The sequence below is a fragment of the Octopus bimaculoides genome, chromosome Z (assembly GCF_046866305.1).
Source record: "Octopus bimaculoides isolate indiv1 chromosome Z, ASM4686630v1, whole genome shotgun sequence".
Lineage (NCBI taxonomy): Eukaryota > Metazoa > Mollusca > Cephalopoda > Octopoda > Octopodidae > Octopus > Octopus bimaculoides.
This window is the reverse complement of record NC_142944.1, coordinates 26,342,587-26,365,043: the sequence shown is the minus strand read 5'-3', so window position 1 is coordinate 26,365,043 and position 22,457 is coordinate 26,342,587. Positions and strand designations below refer to the sequence as shown.

General features: G+C 35.4%; 1 protein-coding gene across 6 annotated transcripts in view; it reads left to right on the top strand.

Annotated features, from left to right (window-relative positions):
• The window catches only part of LOC106880761 (putative tRNA(His) guanylyltransferase), a 104,973-nt gene that overhangs the window by 36,766 nt on the left and 45,750 nt on the right, over positions 1-22,457 (top strand). For all 6 annotated transcript variants that reach the window (XR_016244723.1, XR_016244724.1, XM_014930859.3 and 3 more), the window contains exons 4-6: positions 17,156-17,325; positions 18,283-18,371; positions 21,164-21,271. Coding sequence is in view for 4 of the 6 variants with exons in the window: in XM_014930859.3 (XP_014786345.3) it covers positions 17,156-17,325; positions 18,283-18,371; positions 21,164-21,271 (367 nt within the window). In the remaining 2 variants the exon portion in view is untranslated. The remainder of the gene's footprint in view (positions 1-17,155; positions 17,326-18,282; positions 18,372-21,163; positions 21,272-22,457) is intronic.

Here is a 22,457-nt window from a genome sequence, read left to right as displayed (position 1 = left end):
CGTCCTCATCTTGTTTGTTGTTAACACAACGTTTCGGCTGATATACCCTCCAGCCTTCTTCAGGTGTCTTGGGGAAATTTCGAACCTGGGTTCTCATTCCTATCGATGTTACTATTATTATTGTTATTATTATTATTATATTATTATTATTATTAATCAGGTCGCTGCTGTGAATCGAACTCGGAGCCTTGGGGTTAGTAGCCCGCGCTCTTAACCACTATGCCATAATAATAATAGTAACATCGATAGGAATGAGAACCCAGGTTCGAAATTTCCCCAAGACACCTGACGAAGGCTGGAGGGTATATCAGCCGAAACGTTGTGTTAACAACAAACAAGATGAGGATGAATATCCGTCAAATGTAAATAATGTAAATAATTCCTCATCTCTTAAATATAGAAGGCTGCATTATGTAATGGCACTCCAGTAAACACTGGTCATTTAGGAGGGATAATTAAAATAATTGGATTATACGTAAACCTTCAGTGGTTGATATGCCTGCTACATACAAATGAGCTTCCGTTCTGACACGTATTTGAATCTATAGATAGAAAAACAACAAGACCACGAACATCAAAAGGCATAATTGGCAATAAAATTAAAGACATAAAAAATTTTCTCCAGTAAAAACTAAAGTGAAGGACTCACCATAGGAAGTTGTTGATACTTTAAGCTCAGATCTAAAATGTCTGTATGAAATCATCATCATCATCATCGTTTAACGTACGCTTTCCATGCTAGTATGGGTTGGATGATTTGACTGAGGACTGGTGAACCAGATGGCTACACCAGGCTCCAATCTGATTTGGCAGAGTTTCTACAGCTGGATGCCCTTCCTAACGCCAACCACTTCGAGATTGTAGTGGGTGCTTTTACGTGCCACCGGCATGAAGGCCAGTCAGGCAGTACTGGCAATGGCCGCGCTCGAAATGGTGTATTTTATGTGCCACCTGCACAGGATCCAGTCCGGCAGCATTAGCAACGAACTCGCTCAAATGTCTTTTCATGTGCCAGGATGGCGACGCTGGTAACGATTACGCTCAAATGGTGCTATTTACATGTCACTGGCACGGAAGCCAGACAGCTGCTCTGACAATGATCATGCTTAGATGGTGCTCTTAGTGTTCCAGTGGTACAGGTGCCATCACGATTTCGCTTTCACTTTCCCCAACATGTCTTCGCAAGCTGAGTTTTGTGTCCAATGAAGGAGACGTTGGCATGGGTGCCAGTCGTCGAATTTAGTTCGATTTCAATTTCAATTTCACTTGCCTCAACAGGTCTTTGCAAGCAGAGTTTAGTGTCTACTGAAGGAAAGGTATGCATAAGTGGGCTGGCTACACCCCTGGCAGAGGCCTTGGATTATGGTTTCACTTGGATTGCTGGGTTTTCTCACGCACAGCATATTTTGAAAGGTCTCGGTCATAAGTCATTGTCTTGGTAAAGCCTAATGTTTGAAAGTCATGCTTCACCACCTCATCCCAGGTCTTCCTGGGTCTACTTCTTCCACAGGTTCCCTCAACTGCTAGGTTGTGGCACATTTTCACACAGCTATCCTCATCCATTCTCACCACATGACCATACCAGCGCAATCGTCTCTCTTGTACACCACAACTGATGCTTCTTAGGTTCAACTTTTCTCTCAAGGTACTTACACTCTGTCGAGTATGCACACTGACATTACACATCCATTGGAGCATAATGGCTTCGTTCCTTGCAAGCTTACACATGTCCTTACACAGTCACGGCCCATGTTTCACTGCCATGTAGCATGGCTGTGTGTACACATGTGTCATACAGTCTGCTTTTTACTCTGAGTGAGAGGCCCTTTGTCACCAGCAGAGGTAAGAGCTCTCTGAACTTTGCTCTGGCTATTCTTATTCTAGCAGCAACACTTTCAGCGCACCCTCTCCCACTACTAACTTGGTCACCTAGATAGTGTAAGCTATCAACCGTTTCTAGTTTTTCTCCCTGGAATGTGGCAGAAGTTGTTTTCTGCACATTTTCAGTGTTTATTGCACCTGAACATCTGCCACATACAGAAACTAAATTCCTAGTTAACCTTCCTTTGATATTGCTGCACTTCTTATGTGTCCATAGCTTACACTGGCTACATCTTATAGAATTTCTACCTACGCCTTTTCTACAGATTGAGTGGAGCCATCTACCTGAACGGGTTTGTGTTTTGTCTGCCTTCCTACTTATTTGGACTTTGGTTTCAGTTAGGTTGACTCTAAGGCCCTTCGATTCTAGTCCTTGCTTCCACACCTGAAACTTATCCTCTAGTTCTGATAATGACTCAGCAATTAGCGCAAGGTCATCAGCATAGAGGAGCTCCCAGGGGCATCCTGTCTTGAAATCCTCTGTTATCGCCTGGAGGACTATGATAAATAGGAGGGGGCTGAGGACTGAACCTTGGTGGACCCCTACCGCTACCCGGAATTCTTCACTGTACTTGTTGCCAACCCTTACCTTACTGATAGCGTCTCTGTTCATGGCTCGCACAGCTCTCACTAACCATTCTTCGATCCCTAGTTTCCTCATTGACCACCAGATAAGGGATCAGGGAACCCTGTCAAAAGCTTTCTCCATGTCAACGAAAGCCAGGTACAGAGGTTTATCTTTGGCTAGGTATTTCTCCTGAAGCTGTCTTACTAGAAATATAGCATCAGTGGTGCTTTTCCCTGGCATGAACCTAAACTGCATCTCATCTAAACTAACTCTCTCCCTAATTAGTTGGGCTATGACCCTCCCCATGACTTTCATTACCTGATCTAACAACTTGATACCTCTGTAATTATTTGTATCTAAAGTGTCACCTTTACCTTTATAACAGTTGACTATGGTGCTGCTACACCAGCCATTGGGTATGACTCCTTCGTGTATCACCTGGTTCGTAATACGGGTGACTAAGCTATAGCCGACACTGCCAGATATTTTGAGCATCTCTGCAGTGATTCCTGATGGGCGGGTGCTTTCCCTGTCTTCATACCCTTAATTGCTTTATCTACCATGGTACTGTCAACTTGGATAGCTGGTCCCTCTGTTGGATCGACATTCGGCAGACTCTCTTTCTCCGATTCATTCTCTTTATTGAGCAGTCTTTCATAGTGGCATCTCCAAACCTCTTTCTTTGCAGCCTCGTTTAGTGCAAGTGTACCATCATCCATGCGAATACATTTCTCTCCCACGACATCACGACTCTCTCTCACACGCTGTCTTGCAACACGAAATACCTCAAGTCTTTGGTCCTCATGGCGCAGATTTTTGCAAATTTTTTCTTTTCTGCTTCTCCTTTGGCTAAATAAACCTGTCGCCTAGCTTCCCTTCTGGCAGTCTGATACAATTCCCTGCTACCACCGTTCTTCCAGTCCTTCCAAGCCTGTTTCTTTTGTCTAACAGCCCTAATGTGTCTCAGTATTCTTTTCTACTCTAGTCACAAGTCCTGAAATTTTGGGGGTTGGGGCCAGTCGATTAGATCGACCCCAGTACGCAACTGGTACTTAATTTATTGACCCCAAAAGGATGAAAGGTAAAGTTAACCTTGGTGAAATTTGAACTCCGCCCATAAAGACAGATGAAATACCGTTAAGTATTTTGCTCAGCGTGCTAATGTTTCTGCCAGCTCGCCACCTCAGTATTGAGGTAGGTTTGTTTCTGAGCAGTTAGCAACAAAACCACCTGGTAAAATCCATCATGCAAGGTGGTTAACATATGCAAACAAAATTCTTTGCTTATGTTTTGGAAAAAAATCTCCAAAAGAATATTATGGATCTTATTAAAATCATGACGCAAGTTTATGCTCCAAGCTGATTCTGGATTAAATCTCACCCAAAGTTACATGATGGAGCAAGTAATTTTTGATATATGGCACAATTAATGCAAGATATGAACCAAGATCATAAAGAAGTTATGGAGAAATCGCCCATCTGGAGAATATTTTACTGACTATGCTGACTGATGGAAGAAGACAAATTAGGGAAGTAACAATTCAACAAATTATTAAAGCAAGAACTTTTCCCTGAATGTCACATGAAGAATTAAGAAATTTCAAACTGCCAAGCAAAATTAATTTTGAACCACTGGGAAAATGCAGTTATAACATCCTCTCCAGTTTTACGGAACTTTACGAATGTTAGTCTTCTTAAAGCTTGTTCAAGACCATTAACAGCAATACCTCTTCCCTTCATAGCCAAGGAGTTGAGCATGCTATCAGTTTAGTGACAAAAGTTTCAAAAGTCAGAATAGGATACAAAAGTAGGCACAAATTCATATTAAATGTACAAAAATCAAGACAAAGTTTACCTCACTTTGACTGGAAAGGACAATGGTCATTTAAATAGTAAATACTATTATGTTCACGTTTTTTGTTTGAGGTTTGTGCATAAATTTTTTTATTATATATCATAATAGTCATTAAGAATTTACATTTTTTTATGTTGAAAGCGCTTTACTTATTATAAGCTTTTTTTTTTTATATAAAAAAATTAATACAAACTATATAAATAAATAAAGATTCCAATAACTGTTTTATTATTTTTTTTCAGGTAAGTGGGGTTTGCATATAATTTATAAAAAGTTATAATATTTAACCAATACAAAATTAATAACATTAAAATAAGTTTACAGTTCCTTAAATTTTCAGTATTCAAAATGCAGAATTGGGTGGTGGGTGTATGCGATGGGTAGGGGTGGTCACATACTTTTTAAAATTTGTTAATCTATTTCACACATCAAAATGAACACCAAGCAATATGTGGAATAAGAATATAAAATTTCAACCCAAGATAATGAAAAAATATAGATAGAAGTTATGTAATCACCTTCATCAGCATACAGCTATTTCAACTATAAGGAATCATACACCCATAGTTGATTGCCATTGCAATGTTTTATAGCTTCTTAAGAATCATTCAATGAATATGCATTTATTTAAATATGCAGTTGGACACATCTAGACACACATAGTTAAATAGATATGCATGTATAAACACATTGACATACATGCACACAAATACATCCTACACATACACACATGTAGGTATATGTATTTATTTAAGTATATGTATTTATATATTTATACATATCAGGGTTGTACCTTTAGTCTCCTGTCATCTCCCTAATACATCTATCATTTGCTCTTATTATTACCCTGTCTACTATCCATGCCATTGTTATCTATGATTAAGATGATAAAATTTACAAATAAAATAGTCATTTCCCTCTTTAAGAAAAAGAAAATCAAGTTGAAAATGTCCATATGTGGCGGTTATACCATCTGTCCTTTTTTCTTACTTCCTTTATTTATCCCTCAATCATTTATACAACTTTTGGAGTGCTGTGGAGTGAAAAATAGAAATTCTCCTTATATATTTATGAGATATTTTTAATAGGAATTTATAAGAATATTTTTCCCAAATGCCACCAAAAAGGCCTTCATTTGAAGAGCAGATGAACCTCTTCTCAAAGAACTGCATATTAGTCACGAAGAATGACATCTTAAGAGCCATAAATAAAGAATGTATTAAATTATTTCCAGGAGAGCTGAAAGAGTACAGATCTTTTGACAGTCTATATGGAGAAGCTAATGTTACACTTTTTCCATTAGAATTTTAAAATTCCCTGGAATTTTCTAGCATACCCTCTCATAAGCTGAAATTGAAAGTTGGCTCGCTAATTATATTGTTAAGGAATCTGAATCCACCAAAGCTTTGTAATGGAACTAGATTGATTGTACAAGAATTAAAAGAGAATGTCATCATTATAATAATTAATTCTGGAATATTTGCTAATGAAGTTGTATTGATACTCAGAATAAAGTTGAATTTAAGTGAAAAAGAGGGCATACTTTGAAGAGGAAGCAATTTCCAGGATTGTTGTCATTTGTCATGACAATTCACAAATTTTTAGGGCAAACTTTGGAGAAGGTTCCTTCATTTATGAGTCGGCACTTCAAAGCAACATTTTTCAACTTGATTTTTTTCTTAAAGGGAAAATTACTATGCATTCTTTTTCCCTCCCTTAATATGTAGTTGCATTGCGAAAATTTTGGACTATGTTTCTTCCTTGTGCTGTCATATGGTTTCTATATGTATAACATGGAGTTTGAAATAAACTCACAGAAGGGTCTCTTTGTCTGTTTTTATGCCTTTTAAATAAAACATTTTAATAAAATAAAACTTTTTCCTTTGCCACCATGCATCGACATTTTCAACCTGGAGTGGTTGTGACCCAACAGGTCACAAGTACATCTAGTATATTAATAAATTATGAAAGACCAGAAGTTATGTAATTATATTTATTAGTTTGTCTCAACACCCACTCAGTGCTGTAGGAACTGGATCAGGCAGCTCCTACCTGGTTGAAAATCATGCTGGGTATCAAAAGGCACTTTTGAACTGGTCATTCAGTGATTTTGATTGGGTTATCTGTGAGGGAGCCATCCTTCTGGAAGAGAGGTCCTATTTTGCAGTGTTCTGAGGCTGTTTCTTTGGCATAATGAAGGAAGGCCTTTGGGTTTGACTTAATGTTTTTTATAACCTAGGCTTCTTTGTCTGCTCTCTCCTTCACATAGGATTTTTGCAGGCTGTTTTCAGTCTCTATCAGTGTTGCTTTTAGGCGGGACCTTTCTCTACTTTTGGGATATTGATTGAAGCAATTTGCAACCTTCATCTGTTGTCTCATGAGGATTGTCCTCTCCCTTGGAATCTTGTTCCTTTTTGTGTTAGCCTTGTGCTCTGGGACATATTTCTGGCATATGGTTTGCATAACAGACATGAAATATCCTAGTTTCATGCCAGTGTCTGGTGTGGAGAGACATTTCAGCCAGTCCTGTTTGAGGATCTCTTTTTGGATCGATTTCCAGTCTGCTTTGTGGAAGTTCAGATGGAGAGATTTTGGGTGCTTCCTTTAGGCTGTATGTTACTGGTTACTTTTGGTCCATACATAGTCAGCTCTATTATGTTGTGATCCATAACTAATGTTGGCGTTGCTTTCACATCATGAAAGATGTCCATATTGTTTGTGAAGCAGAGATCCAATATGTTATTCACCCTTGTTGGTCGGTGCACAATTTGCTCCATGAATAGGGCATTGGTGAGGTTGAGCAGGAACTCCATCTGTAGTTATTTGCAGTGAATCATTCCTGAGAACATGAGGCCCTCGGGCCATTTAACACTGGGGAAGTTGAAATCACCCATAGAAACACACTCATGTGATGTTCCAGTTTCATGAAGATTTCTTTTATTCTTGTGAGGAATATTCTTTTATTCTTGCCCTTGTGGTTTAGAGCATCTGATGGGTGATATGTATTGCATATGACAATATTGTGATGTTTTATGTATACAACTAGACTGAATTTGAGTATGACAGTAGGACCAAGGGTGTGAGGTCCTCATGGATGTATACAACAACTCCACCATGACTCAATTCCCTTGTCTGTTTGCAGTATGGTATATTTTGGTACGTGTACTTCTGCTTCTACTATATCAGGCCTCAGATGAGTTTCCACAAGTGCTATGCATAGCGCTTGATTGCATGCAGCAAGGTTTCTTAGGAAAAAGATTTTGCTTTTGTCGTGATGCACTAGGCCTCCAATATTTAGTAAAAATATTGGCATGATGACTGTGTTGGCATTAGGGGAGGCCATCCCATGTCTGTTGATTGTGGTGGTCTTGATGTAGCCAGGTCGGCTGCTGCACAAACTTTTGTGGCATGCACAAAAGATGCACAAAAATATATATGTATACACAACATATATGTATGTGTGTATATATATGTACGTATATATGTGTGTGTATATATATATATATATATATATATATATATATATATATATATATATATATATACACACATATATATATACACACATATATATATATATGTATATATATATAAATATACATATACAGGCATACTTCACCCTATGTCATTAATTAACTTATCTCTAGACTAGGCTAGGCTGAATTTACTTGTCTCTAGGCTAAACTGATAATAACCATTTCCAGTTTAGTACTTTATTTATGAATGCATTTTCAATAATACCCGTTTAAAAAATCCTATTTTAAGCTTACAAACAAGCAATTTTTATTTTTTAGTACAGTAAAAAAAAAAAGTAATCTAAATTTACGAATACAGTTTGGTGGTGTTTACCATACAACACGGACACTTTATTTATGAATGCGGTTTGCAATAAGACATGATAAAGTAAAAGCCTTTTTTAAGCTTAAAAAACAAATTCAGTAATTATTATTTTGCAATAGTAAAAAAACAAAAACAAAATTTTTTAATTTACGGAAAACGTACATACAATTTGGTGGTTTACATCGCGGATGTAGATGGCTGTAGACCATCAACATCAACAGCTGATTCTGGCTGTTCTTGTTGTTCGATGTGCTTAAAAAACTGGTTGAGAGTTCCTTGAACTGTCTTCTTTTCCTCAAGGATTACATTCTAAGGAGCAAAAGCTTCATGACAAGTGCCCATAATCTTGGAAAAGCATCGGGCATTTGTATACATATCCTTGAACATAGAAAGACCTTTTTCGAAATAATGCAAAAGCTTGCTGCATTTTCTTAAAGGTAAAGTGATTTGGCTTAGGTTCAACTTCCTCTTCTTTACTTTCCTGCTCATGAATCTCTATCAAATCCTTGTTCGTCAGTGGCTGCTTGTCTTTTTCAAATAAATCTGTGAAATCCTCCTCCTCCAAATCCATTTCCAGTTCTTTGCTTGTAGTCACCAAAGTTTTGTTGATGGCAATATTATAAAATCCCTTAAAATCATTCATGAATTGCGGGTAAAGCTTCTTCCATACACCATTCATAGCTGTGCTTTATACATCATTCCATGCTGCTGCTATGTTCAAAAACAACAACAGTAACCCATGCTTTTGAATTAGTCATCCATATAACAGGGAGAGATGCCTTGGGTATGTTCTTCATGGCATGGGGGTTGTGTGCAAGATACACTAGCAATGACTTTAACTTAGAATCTCCTGCACCATTACTTTCCAACATAATGGTCACACATTCTTTTGAGACCTTATAGCCGGGAATAGTTTTCTCCTTGGAAATGAATGAACGGTCTGGCAATTTTTTCCAATACAATCCAGTTTCATCTCCGTTAAAAATCTGTTCGGGAAGAAATTTGTTTTCTTTGATGATCTTCTTTAATGCAATAGAAAATTCCACTGCTCCTTGTTTGTCAGCTGATGCACTTTCACCAAGCTTTTTAATGGAGTGATAACTTCTTCACTCCTTAAATCTCATGAACCATCTTTGACTTGCCTTGAACATCTTTCTCATTCAGATATTTTTTCTTCAGGTCCTCAAAGAAAGACAACACTTTCTCTTGAATGATTTCTTGACTAATAGTAGCACACTGACAATTCAACCTAACAATCCAAAGAGAAAGAAGACTTTCCCTTTCTTCAAAGATTTTGCCTCTTTTCTTATTGATGACAGTGTAGTTCATATCTGGGGCTTCAGATTTGATATGTGCTAAAATCTTGACCTTATTATGTACAATCGTCGATACAATTGTGCGACTCATCCCAAAAGATCATGCAATTGCTACCACTTTTTCACGTTTTTCATGGCGTTTTATCATAGCCAGTTTATCTTCCAGCGTTATAGCATGATGCTTATCACTTTCAATATGAATTTTCTTAGGAGCCACGAGGGCAAAAAATAAAGTCATAGATCAATGCGAATGAGAAATTAGCCAATGAACACATGTAAATAAATCTGAATTCAAAACAAACGCGGGTATCACAAGTGACAACGACGCCTAACGGTAGATATTGGAACTACAGTGCAAAATGAGCTCCAATAGGCCGATAAATAAGACAACACGTCTGATTTCATGATTTCTTTCACTAAGCTATACTACTTTATGGTGTGTTTCTTAACATTTACTGTAGATATTTTAAGATCATTTTATATGCTTTTATTCTTATTTATTGTACAGTAACATGATTTTATGGTTTTCTAGTGACTTTACGATTCCAATATTTGTGGCAGGCAGACTGTAAAACCAACTAAAATGACTTAACTTGATTTTTATTTTTCCATATATTATTTTTGAAAACTGACATATAATCAAAACTGACTTAAGTCAAAATGACATAAGTTGAGGTATACCTGTGTGTATATATATGTGTATGCGTACGTGTGTGTGTATGTATATGTGTGTGTGTGTGTGTGTGTGTATATATATATATAATGTACTGTTCCATGATGGTTAGATCAAAAAAAGTACTCCATCTGGTGAAAGATAAATATTAATAAATAGACATACATGTTTTCATATACTACTAATATATATATATATATATATATATATATATATATACAGGGTGAGGCAAAAGTTGTGCACCATAGGGATAATTTATTAAAAGTATAATTACACATGAAAATTTTATTTGCTAGTTATTTAATTGTATCATGTGCAGTTTGAAATGCCCCCTTCCTTTTCATAACACATTTTAATTCTGTACCTGCATGATTCATTAACATGTCGAAGTGTTTCTTCTATTATTTTACTGCATTCATTTTCAGTTCTTTCTTTAGGTTCCTTGATATTTATAGGGTGTGTCTGATAAACAACTGATTTCAAATGGCCCTATAGATAAAAATTCAAGTGTGTGAGGTCTGGTGACCTCAGTGGCCTATCCATTTGTTAGGGAAATGTTCATTTAGAAAGTCATGTGCAATCAAAGCAAAATGTAGTGGCACTCCATCCTGTTCAAAGAACATGTTCAATCTTTTTGTTAATGGAACATTACACATGTAATCCAGTGAGAGTGCCAATAGTATATGAAGGTATGTTTCACTTGTGACATTACCATCAAAGAACTAAGGATTGATTAACCAATCTTCCCATCTTTCAGCCCATACCATAATTCTAGGATTGATTTGCACATGGCTATCTTGCAGCCATCTAGGGTCATTATCAGACTAATAGCAACAGTTGTATCTATTGATGTGTCTACTTAGATAAAACATGGCTTCATCACTGAAGAATATGGAATAATCACTGTTTTGCAAATATCACAAAACTCTTTTGTGATCAAGGTTGTTCACATGCATTCCTGCACCAGATGAACTTCTTTGTAAGGATGGAAGTGATGTCTGTGGAAAATATGTGAAACTGTCTCTTAACTTCCTCTTGATTTTGGGGGCTGTTTGTAAGGGTTTCTAAAACAACTGCTGTTGATGTTGGATTGGTTGCACTTTTTGGTTTGCCACTTCAAGGGTGGCCAGCAACACTACCAGTTTCTTTAAAACAATTAATTAGATGTCCAACAGTTGACATATCAATTGTAAGTCAGTGTGGATTCTTCTGCCTGTTGAATTCCTCTGCAGCAGCATCTGCTTTCCCACACATAAACACTAAGGTAACTCATTCATCCTTTGTTAGTTTTTCACCCATTTTACTTTGTCAAAATTGTTTCTGAAAATAAAATATCAGAACAAATTAGATACTTTAAACATTACCAATTAATTAACTCCTATGATGTGTGACTTTTGCTTTACTTTGTATATATATCCAAATTTGGGGAATGGGGTTGATAAAATACTGGCTACATATGTTTCATAACTAGCAGAACCTTGGAAGTAGTAATTACTCAAATGAGGAGTAAACTGCTTGCTACTTGTCAGGCCTAAGATACTTTAGTCAAATAAAGGTACATTGTCATCAAGGTTAACTTGCAAGGGATATGATTGAAAATGTGTGGAAAGCACAGTAAGAGAACAAAAAGGAAAACATTTGCGACGAAATAATATATGGGAGTGGGTAATTGTCTAAATTTGTTAAGGAAACGAATAAAGAGAGAGAGAGGGGGGAAAGAGTAAGGGGTAAAAATTGATATTAATGAAGCTCTGGTGGTCTATATAGGGATGACACTCTGTTTGCAATCCAGGACTCTGGTAACTGTGAAATAGAACAACTTTGGAAAAGAATCATATTTTTTTTAAAACATGGGCCTTAGTGTCTCTTTCAGTCGCAACATTAAAACAGTTTATTTCCTAGATGTCACTCTAGATTTACAAAGCAACACTTTCAACCCATACCATAAACTCAGTGAGAACCTTAACTATGTTACCTTTTCCTCCAATCACCCTCTGTCTGTCCTAAAATCTATTGTGGACAGTGTATCTTACAGGATTTCATCCCTGTCCGCCAGTAAGGAAATATTCAAGCAATATGCTGAATATTATAACTGCACCCTACAATGCACTGGATATAAGAATCCAAATGAAATATCTTCCTATATGGAGTGAACCTCCATCTACTAAACCTGGCACTATGGATACATCTGCCCCTTTATATAAAACACAAAGTATTCCTCATATTCTACCACCCACCTATCCACCCCCTTCCCCAAAATTTACCAAACTAAAAAATCTGATAGGTACTCCTCCCACTCTGTGATCCTTGATCCCATATCCACCACTGCTCATTGAAATCAACAGCAGTGTGCACTTCCATATCCCAAGCTATATTTGTGTAATGCTTTTAATCAGAATAAACAGATCAGAGTATCCAAGCTCTTCTTCGCCCTACTCCTGTTCCCTTAGAAAAATCTTCAAACCCCAATCAATTAAATTTTGTTACTCCACCACTACTAACATTGCTGGTGTAATCCAACATCTGAACAATAAGAAACTTAGGAACCAGCAATTGGTTATCTTTAATCATAGTAACACAACTCACCCTAAGCCTCAGCCCCCAACCCATAACTTTAGGACACCTTTAAACATTCTTACCAGTACTGACCCTCACACCACCTACCCTAATTTTGTTACTAACACCAATACCCTAATCCTACCTTACAACCCCACTATACCCACTACTGAAATAAGGAATGATGGAAATAATATCATTAGATACATGAACTACCATAAACTACATACCCCAATGATTTCCTCAACACCCTAAAAAATACCCATTCTAACACCACAACAGATAATAAATATAACACTAGATAACCATAACCCGTAAATTCATCTTTAGCACCTTCTAGAATCCTATGCAGCTGTAGATACCCCTTCTACTGTCCCTTACATAGTTGATGCCTCTCAAAAATATTGTATACAAATGTACAGTATCAGTTGAGAATTCCAATTATGTATACATTAGCTCATGCAGCATCACCTTCAAAGCCAGAGTGAGCAATCAATATTCTAGCTTCAAATCCCAAGCAAAAACTAACAGCACTTCTTTATCTCAGTTAATCTACAACCTAAAACAAAACTCAATTCTATATAATTTAAAATGGTCCATAGTTACCCATGCCAAACTATAACAAATGCAAAGTCTTTTAATATGCAATCCACCAATTGTTTGAATGAACGAACTCCCTAAGAGCGGGAATTTAAATCTAGGGAAACATCTAAAATGTTGAGTTCTTATCCCATGATGCTGATCTATATCAAAACAATGAGTTGGGAATATCTCATTCCCTGGATTTAAACTCTCACTTTTATAAGCCTATCATAAGCCGAACAAGAAATTCACATACATACATAAACAGTCCTGTTACCCTCCTGTAGTCTTTAAAAATCTGAAAGGATATCAAATCTATCTTCTAAACAAATATTTGAGAAGGCAGATCCCTACTATAACAATGCCATAGCTAACAACGACATCAAAGATAAAATATATTACAACCCTTTAAGTAAAAATATGAATTGTGAAGATAGACCAAAAATTACACCTAGGAAAATAATTTGGTTTGACCTGCATTTCTTTCTTACTTTTAAGACTAACATAGGCGAGAAATTCCTATCTCTTTTAGATAGACATTTTCCAATAAATCCTAACTACAGGAAAATTTTTAACAGATGCACAATAAAAATATCGTACAGCTGCTACACCAATATGAACATTACCACAAAGATCATCAAGAAACCACTCTCGGTTGTAACTATTGAAAGCCTGAAGCTTGTCCATGTGATCAGGCATGTATGATAAACTCCATCATATACAAGGCTGAAGTTACAGCTATGCTTCAAGACAAATCAACTGTAAAGAAGAATTACATTTTTACTTTGGTAAAATTTGGTGGTGGGTAGATAGGGGATGGTAGAATATGAGGAATACTTTGTTTTATATAAAGGGGCAGATGTATCCATAGTGCCAGGTTTAGTAGATGGAGGGTCGCTCCATATAGGAATTACAGGGTGAATTCAAGAGACGTTATGCAAACTACCTGTCTTCTTTCTGGCACATTCTTTTATACTCTTTTACTTGTTTCAGTCATTTGACTGTGGCCATGTTGGAACACCGCCTTTACTCAAGCAAATCGACCCCAGGACTTATTCTTTGGAAGCCTAGTACTTATTCTATCGGTCTCTTTTGCCGAACCGTTAAGTTACGGGGACGTAAACACACCGCCGTCAGTTGTCAAGCGATGCTGGGGGGACAAATACAGACACACAAACATACATATATATATACATACATACGACAGGCCTCCTCCAGCCTCTGTCCACCAAATCCACTCACAAGGCCTTGGTCGGCCTGAGGCTATAGTAGAAGACACTTGCCCAAGGTGCTACGCAGTGGGAATGAACCTGGAACCATGTGGTTGGTAAGCAAGCTACTCACCACACAGCCATTCCTGCGCCTAAGTTGTATTTAATGTGCTTTCTGCAATCAGGGAGGACATTGATAAAAGTAATGCAACTAGGTTAGCCACATATGGAATTTGAAGAGCGGCTCTACACCACATACAATTAAGTGGAGAAATCCAAGCCATATGTTAATGGATCTAAGAAATGCAACTTGTGTATAACAGAAAGATCTCGTATTCTTCTTAGATCCAGCAATTCCGACATACTGCTTAATTCGTGATCTGAAATTTTTAGCAGGTGTAGACACATGCACAGGTTTCTTTTATTGAATTATAAGTGCACCAATAATTATAAGTTCCGGATAGAGTTACTATCTTGCAGACTTTGACACATTTTCACTTATTTTGTTCTAAATCAGTTGTATTTAATGTGCTTTCTGCAATCAGGGAGGACAAGGATCTTAGATTCCTTGAGTTTGTTTCTTTTTCTTATTCCACTTTTTGCTCCAACATTCTCTTCATTTTTTTACTGTCCAGCATCCTTGTTTTTAAAAATATATATAATGCATAAACAGATCCTGAAAGATTGCTTTAAGATACATCACGTATTTTATAAATATGTCTGTTCAAGTATCATAAAAGCATGAAACTATTCGTAGCTCTTTCGGTCGTGTATTTAAATTGATATTTATCTCTCACTGGATGGAGTACTTTTTTTATTGATCCTACTTCCATTGGATCTTTAAACTATATATATATATATATAAATAAGAAAATTAGATGACAAAGGAATAATCAGTTATCTCATAAACTTCAAATGAACTACTAAAATATAAAAAGAACACTGATACAGACAACAGAATATATGAAATTGTTACAAATTTTGAAAACACGGATATTTTTGAATACTTGAGGAGTGTTGCTCATAATTACCAAATGAAGAACTGAATAAAGTTGCATTTTTGAAAAATAGCATAGTAATATTTTCTTTTATCAATATATATTTAATATGCTACATGTATTTGTGTATATACTTTTTACTTCGTGAGTAACCATTTGAAGCTGTTGAATTTGTTCTAAATTATTCAACATGAGCTGGAATCATTGTTTTTTTTGTTTTTTTGTATAGAAAAGTTAATTCTGTCTCAAAATGTTCAAATAATGCTTTTATGTTAATAAATTCTGATGATCAAATTAATTTTCTCCTTTTTCTTGTAGGTAAATCTAATCAGTATATATATAATATGTTATGTGTCATCAATATATATTTAATATGCTACATGTATTTGTACATGCACTTATTTTCCTATTAATTATTCTACTTCATATATTCCACTATTATCTTTCATAGTCAACTTACTGAGAGGTGTCATGTATTCAACTTAAGCCTATTTACTTACTATATTGCTTGCATGTATTTCTTGCTTTAAGAAAAACAAAAATCATTTGAAATTATAGATTGAAAATTGAGAAGGCCAATGTATGTTGGTGCCTCCACATATCCAGGAAATATTGTTCTTCAGGAACTTTTGCAATGAAAGTGAATAATATTGCTTATGTGTATATGTAGCTTCTGCATGGAATGTGACATTGCTATTTTGTTAATATGCAGTTTTATCTTAAATTAAACCCGCCATTCCTTTAAAATCTTTAGAAAATAATGTAACCTATTTGTAAGATCATGTACCCATGTGTAAATATGCATATATATGTATGTATGTGTGTATATATGTTTGTGTGTCTGTATTTGTCCCCCAGCATCACTTGACAACCGATGCTGGTGTGTTTATGTTCCCGTAACTTAGCGGTTTGGCAAAAGAGACCGATAGAATAAGTACTAGGCTTCCAAAGAATAAGTCCTGGGGTTGATTTGCTCGACTAAAAGGTGGTGCTCCAGCATGGCCACAGTCAAATGACTGAGACCAGTAAAAGAGTAAACGTGGTAATTTTTGTCATGCTGGTGAAGCTTCATGTGAATGGAAATTTAACATCTTACCAACTTTCCAGTTTTTGTATGTAGCTTTGCTTTGCATTGATTTTTCTGCTCACAACCCTAAAATTTCAATTTATGGTTGGTTTTGCTTACTTTGACAAAGTTGTATAGAAATCCATTGAAAGAAAACCTTTTCTTTTCCATATTTTGTTCAATATTTCACCAACCATCATATACACAAAGTAAAGCAAAATGAAGTAATAAGTTTGGTATCAAATCAGCACTGACAAATTAGCAGGGGCAAAATGACTATGAAAATGTCACATACCTGTGATATATTGGCATAGCAGATCTATCCTATATATTCCAGCATAAAATATAAAGCATAGGTGTTCAAATCAGAGTGACAACAGGGAATAACTCAAGAGACAAAAATGATAATCAGAAACTAAGATTGATTCATAAATCTAGTAATTTAGGATATAGGATGAACATTATCTGAATCAACACTGAAATAAAATTAGACAAAACAGCAGTGCCTTGTAAATTCTTGAATTAAATGAAACAGATCCTTTGTAAAAGACATTATCATAGAAGTGGTTAATTGTTTACCTCTTTTTTTCCTTCTTGTATTTCTTTATAGCAAGCTTATGACTAATGTTGTGAGTTTGTTCACATCAACATTTGTGTTCACATGGTCTCGATACTTTAGCACTCAAGATCTTCAATACCCACCTTCTTTTGATGCCCGAACTATATGTTACCCATCTGACCAAAATCTGAAAGACTATCTCAGCTGGCGGCAAGCTGACTGTAAGTTAGAATTTCTTTGATCAAACTTTAATGCTTTGAATATATAGCTTTGATTATATATAAAATATGTCATCTTAAAGTATATTTTCTTTCAGAAATTTGGAAATATTATATAAAATATCTTTAGTGTGTGTTGTTTTAAATTTATTTAATAGTATTCTTGGGAACATTTCCAAGAGGCAGATCATGTGAAATTTTTTGGTATCTCTTTCTTGTTGTGAGCAGTATATGTCATACTCCCATACTAACAATTCTGCACAAGTGTATATACTTTGAGGAGAGGGGCATCTTGTACACATACTGTCATGGTGTAAAACAAGACTCCTTTAATGGAGATGCACATGGCACCATAACAAGATGCTCAGACACTCACTAATACACTGGAAGAAGAGAGATACAAGTAATGCTAACCACAAAGGAAATTAACGTCATCAACCAATTTCTTAGGGGAAGGTGAAAATCTGTTAACTACTGCAAAAACATGCAGTTTATAACAAATGATCTAAACATGGACTTTAGAGGATCCACTATCCAATCATTGGAATTAAAGGAAGGGAGAGAAAGGCAACTGCTTACAGAATGGGAGAGGTAGCAGAAAGAATCTCTTATTGGTTATGGAGCAAGGAGAGAGATGAACTAAGTTGGAGATTGGCAGTGAGTTGGTTACCACTGTCAGCAGGTGAGTATTATGGTTCAGGATCAGAGCACCCAATGATCATGAGACAATCTGGTGACATCATCTTCTCCTGGTCAAGGCTATTCTCACCAAAGGTGAATGAAGAAGAAATGCCATTTTGATATAATCATACTCTAAACAGAAAATTGGTGCTTTAATTTGTATGGAGTGATTGTAATTAATGCTATATGAAACAGATTTCTAGGACAGTTCCTGTAATTTTAAGTACCTAAAAATATATTACTCTTTTATGCCTAACTATTTTTTAAAAATCATTTTAGGTCATATTAATAATCTTTACAACACCTGTTTCTGGAAACTTGTCCAAGAAAAGAGTCTCTCACCAGCTGAATCTCAAGCAAGATTAAAAGTAATTAATTTTTTTTCATATTATAATTTTAACCGCATATATAATGAATGCTATTTTGTTTCTTTCTTGTAGCTATAACCCAAAATTTGATTATATTTCTTATCAGGTCCCTGTCCAGTATTTTCTTCACATTAGTGTATTTGTATTTTCACTAATATCTACTGCTTTTTCAGGATCATACCACTATGACCTATCACACAAATTATCAGTCATTATCATTTTGAACCAATACCATTATTTCCTAGTTGTAATCTGATTATATATGAATATTTCAAGCAATAGATGATGTTCTGTCCAGAGAAAGATTTATCATAAACTTTTTGGCATAAAAGTGGAACTAAAAGCTGATGTTTTAAATTGACTCTTTGGGCTGAGGAGGCAGACATTATAATTATATGACAAAACTGTCTAAATTTTCAGCTTTTCATACAATATTTGACAATGATGGGCTATTTTACTCATTATTAATGAAATTATATGTAATTTATTAAATTTTTGAAAAGTATAGTACACACTTGTTGTAAAGTGTTAGAATTTTTTAAATGTATTCTGTGTAGAATGGTGGTTTTCAGAACTAAAATGGTAGAACTTCCAGCATCTGTTATTGTTATTGTTACTCATAATTTGTGATTTGAGGTGTAATTATTTGAAAGTGGCACATTTGTGGAGACTTTTGAGCTGAACAAAATGCCTTACACTATTTGTTCTAGCATTTTACATTCTGATTTCTGTTGTCACTGATGTCAAATTCACTTTCCATCTTTTTGGGCTTGGTGAAAACATGTTAATCCATGAAGGTAGTTTGGCAAAATTGTTAAAACATTGGAGGGATGCTTTTTAGTATTTGCTCTGAGTGTCTGCATTCTAAAATCAAAGCTGTCAATACAGTGACAACACCAATGTGAAGCTATATCAGTTCTTGTCTTTCCCTTAGATAAATATCAATAGCATGGAAAGCAGGGAGACTTGTATGCATGGGCAACTTCTGGTCTTCTTTGAAAAAAACTTTGTTCAGACCTGTACCTTGCAGAGGAACCTTCCAGGTGTAGAAATCTAGTCAGACATAACCAAATAGAGTCCTAAAAAGATGTTTAAAGTTTAGGTAAATAGCCTAATGTTTCAATGAGAATTGTGCTGAGAAACTCCTAACTTTTTTACAGATTTTAGTCTTTTTTCATTTAGAGTCATTTTCAGATTTCCTCTGCACAGACTTTTAAATAGCATATTTCTTTGATCATTTCTCTGTTGAATTAAAATATTTTTTTACAAATTGTCTAGCCAAGACCATTCTACCTTCTTAATTGGTATATGCTAGAGTACTATATCCAGGCTAGTTTTATTAATTGTTAAGAAAGTTGAAAATAGTAATCCTAGTTTGGTGGCTATTTTGGCAGGTTGGGTGAATGTAATGGCTCCTTCATTGGCTTGTGTTGTGAATTGTGCCGTAGGGTGAAGTGGAGATTGACATTTTAGATAGTGTCCTTCTTTGGAGGACAAATGCACCTGAGGTTGAAGAGTATGTAGATGATGTGAAGGAAGATAACCAGGCAGAGAATTTGGTGATAGAAATCTGAAGTTCAGAATAATCAGAATAATAATGAGAAAAGGGGTTGAGGAGGTGAAAGGCGAGTTATAAGGTCAATATATATGAAATATATATATATGCAGGTCATATATATACATATACATACAGAAACAGAAAACTCACCTACACACTCTCTCGCTCTCTCCACACACACACACACACACACACACAACCCTGTGGTTTTGACTTTAGTCCTACTGTGCAGTGTCTTGGGAAAGTATCACCTACTACAGCTACAGGCTGACTGATGTATCATGAATGGAATCAATTAGTAAACACAAACTGTATGGAATGTATATTTATTTGTGTGTGTGTGTGTGTGTTTGCGATTACACATACATGCATATGAATGTTGATATTTCACTGCTTTGCTTATCAGCATCTCAGTGAAACAGAAACATGATGTTTACATTCTTTGTTGACAATATTGTGAAAGGTTTGTAACTTTTCACATAATGTATTACAAGCATATCTTAACTTACATTGATACATGGTGTATTATCCTTCCATTTTTAAGATAGAATATGGTATGATGAAGTCCCTTCATGGCTTTCTTAGATGATATATTTACTGTAGGGATTACACCTTCAAAATTATTTTAGTACTAGAAAGATATTGTTATATAGAATTAAGGTACTGGATTATAAATGAGAATCTGCTACATCAAATACAAGTTTTAGATGTATTGGCAAAAAAATCCATACACTTAGTGAAATGTATTTAATTGGATGAAATGATATCAAATGGTTTGAAGTTTAGTGCTTATTCTTCTTTCCCTTTGGGAGATTAAAGAGATGAGAAAGGGCAGCAACACTGACATTTTCCAGTGTCTTTGTGGCCGGATGAGGAAGAAAGTAACATATTAAATTATCAGATTATTCTAAAACCAGAAACTTGGAACAAATGCTTACAACAAAGTAATTCCCAATTAAAATATTCAAAGTCCACTTGGTAGTGGTGGCGTTAAATCTAGTAATGAAATAAATCTAACTCCAAAAAAACATATATGCTCTAATGGGTTTCCATACTTTCTATCTACTGAATTTTACTCACAAGACAAGGACTAACCTGAAGCATGTGTTAATGTGCTGGGCAGTGAATCGAACCCATAGCAATGAAGTTAACTCATTAACCATTAGGCAATGCATCTTCTCTAACTTTAAAGTTAGAGAGTTATTAAATCAATTATATTCATTATATGTTCCAGGGAACTCTTTCAAGTGACAAGAATGAGATGTTATTCACAGAATTTAATATAAATTACAACAACCTTCCTGATATACATAAAAAAGGTACAATTCTCATCCGGCAGAAGGTAAAATAATTTTTATTTCTATTCTTTTTCCATTTTTCAATGTCATTTATTTGCTCTTTTTGTTTTTAATATTTTATAAAAGTAATATATTTAACTTTAATTCAAGTTTGGGTCATATGACGAAATGTAAAAAAGCAAAATCAAATGACCTGAAAATCAGAATATTGAAAGTTTGAAAGACTGAATATTCTCAACATGAAATTTTGAAATATTTCCTTGTAAAATATCTATTTACAGTTTTAAAAGGAAATTTGTTTACAAGAAACATATTGTAATATATCAGCTTGTCTTTTTTCGTTTGTTTTTTTTTTTTGAAGCTACATCAGAATAACTATTTTAGTAGAAAAACTGCTGTTTTAAAATGGAGTTTATTTGAGAAACATATATATACATTTATTTTAAGCCCTATCAGAATAACTATTCTAGGGAAAATAAGAGGAATGTGATTTTAAAAACATTTTAAAGCAAAGTTTATGGGATTAACATTGTAACATTTACTTTTTTATTATGTTCTGTGAAAATAACAAAGCATGTGAGATTAAATGGTTTGTTTACTTACAAAATAGTTGTAGGAATACAATATACAAGAGGGTATCCAAAAGCAACTGGAAAAGTTTTCTGTGGGACAAACCAATTGTAGTTCAGGCTTCTGCTGATAGAAGCCACTTGATGTGACCCTCAGGCATCAGTCTGCCAGCTGGCAGCATCAGGTGAAGTCTTACTGCACTTGGTGCATCTTTTTGCCGTGCTTCTTCCATGCGCATTGATTTTTGCAATGGCTGAAACGAAGGAACAGTGTGTTTCCATGAAATTCTGTTTTCTGCTGGGGAAAATGGTAGCCAAAATAGTTGTCATGCTCAGATAGCTTACAAGGACACTGCTATGAACAAAACACATATTTATGAGTTGTTTCCACGCTTTAGTCACTTGTCACTTGAAGACTGACCTTGTTCAGGATGAGTGTTGACCCCCACCCCCAATGAACAAAAACATCATGATAATTCATGAACTTATCTTGGAGGACCATCGCCAAACAATTGACAAACTTGTTGATATGACTGATGTGTCCAGAAACTCCTGCCAATGCATTTTAGGTAAGGAATTGCAAATGAAAAAACTTGCAGCCAAATTTGTGCCTTGCTTGCTCACGGAAGATCAAAAGTAGTCACAACTGTATCATGAACTG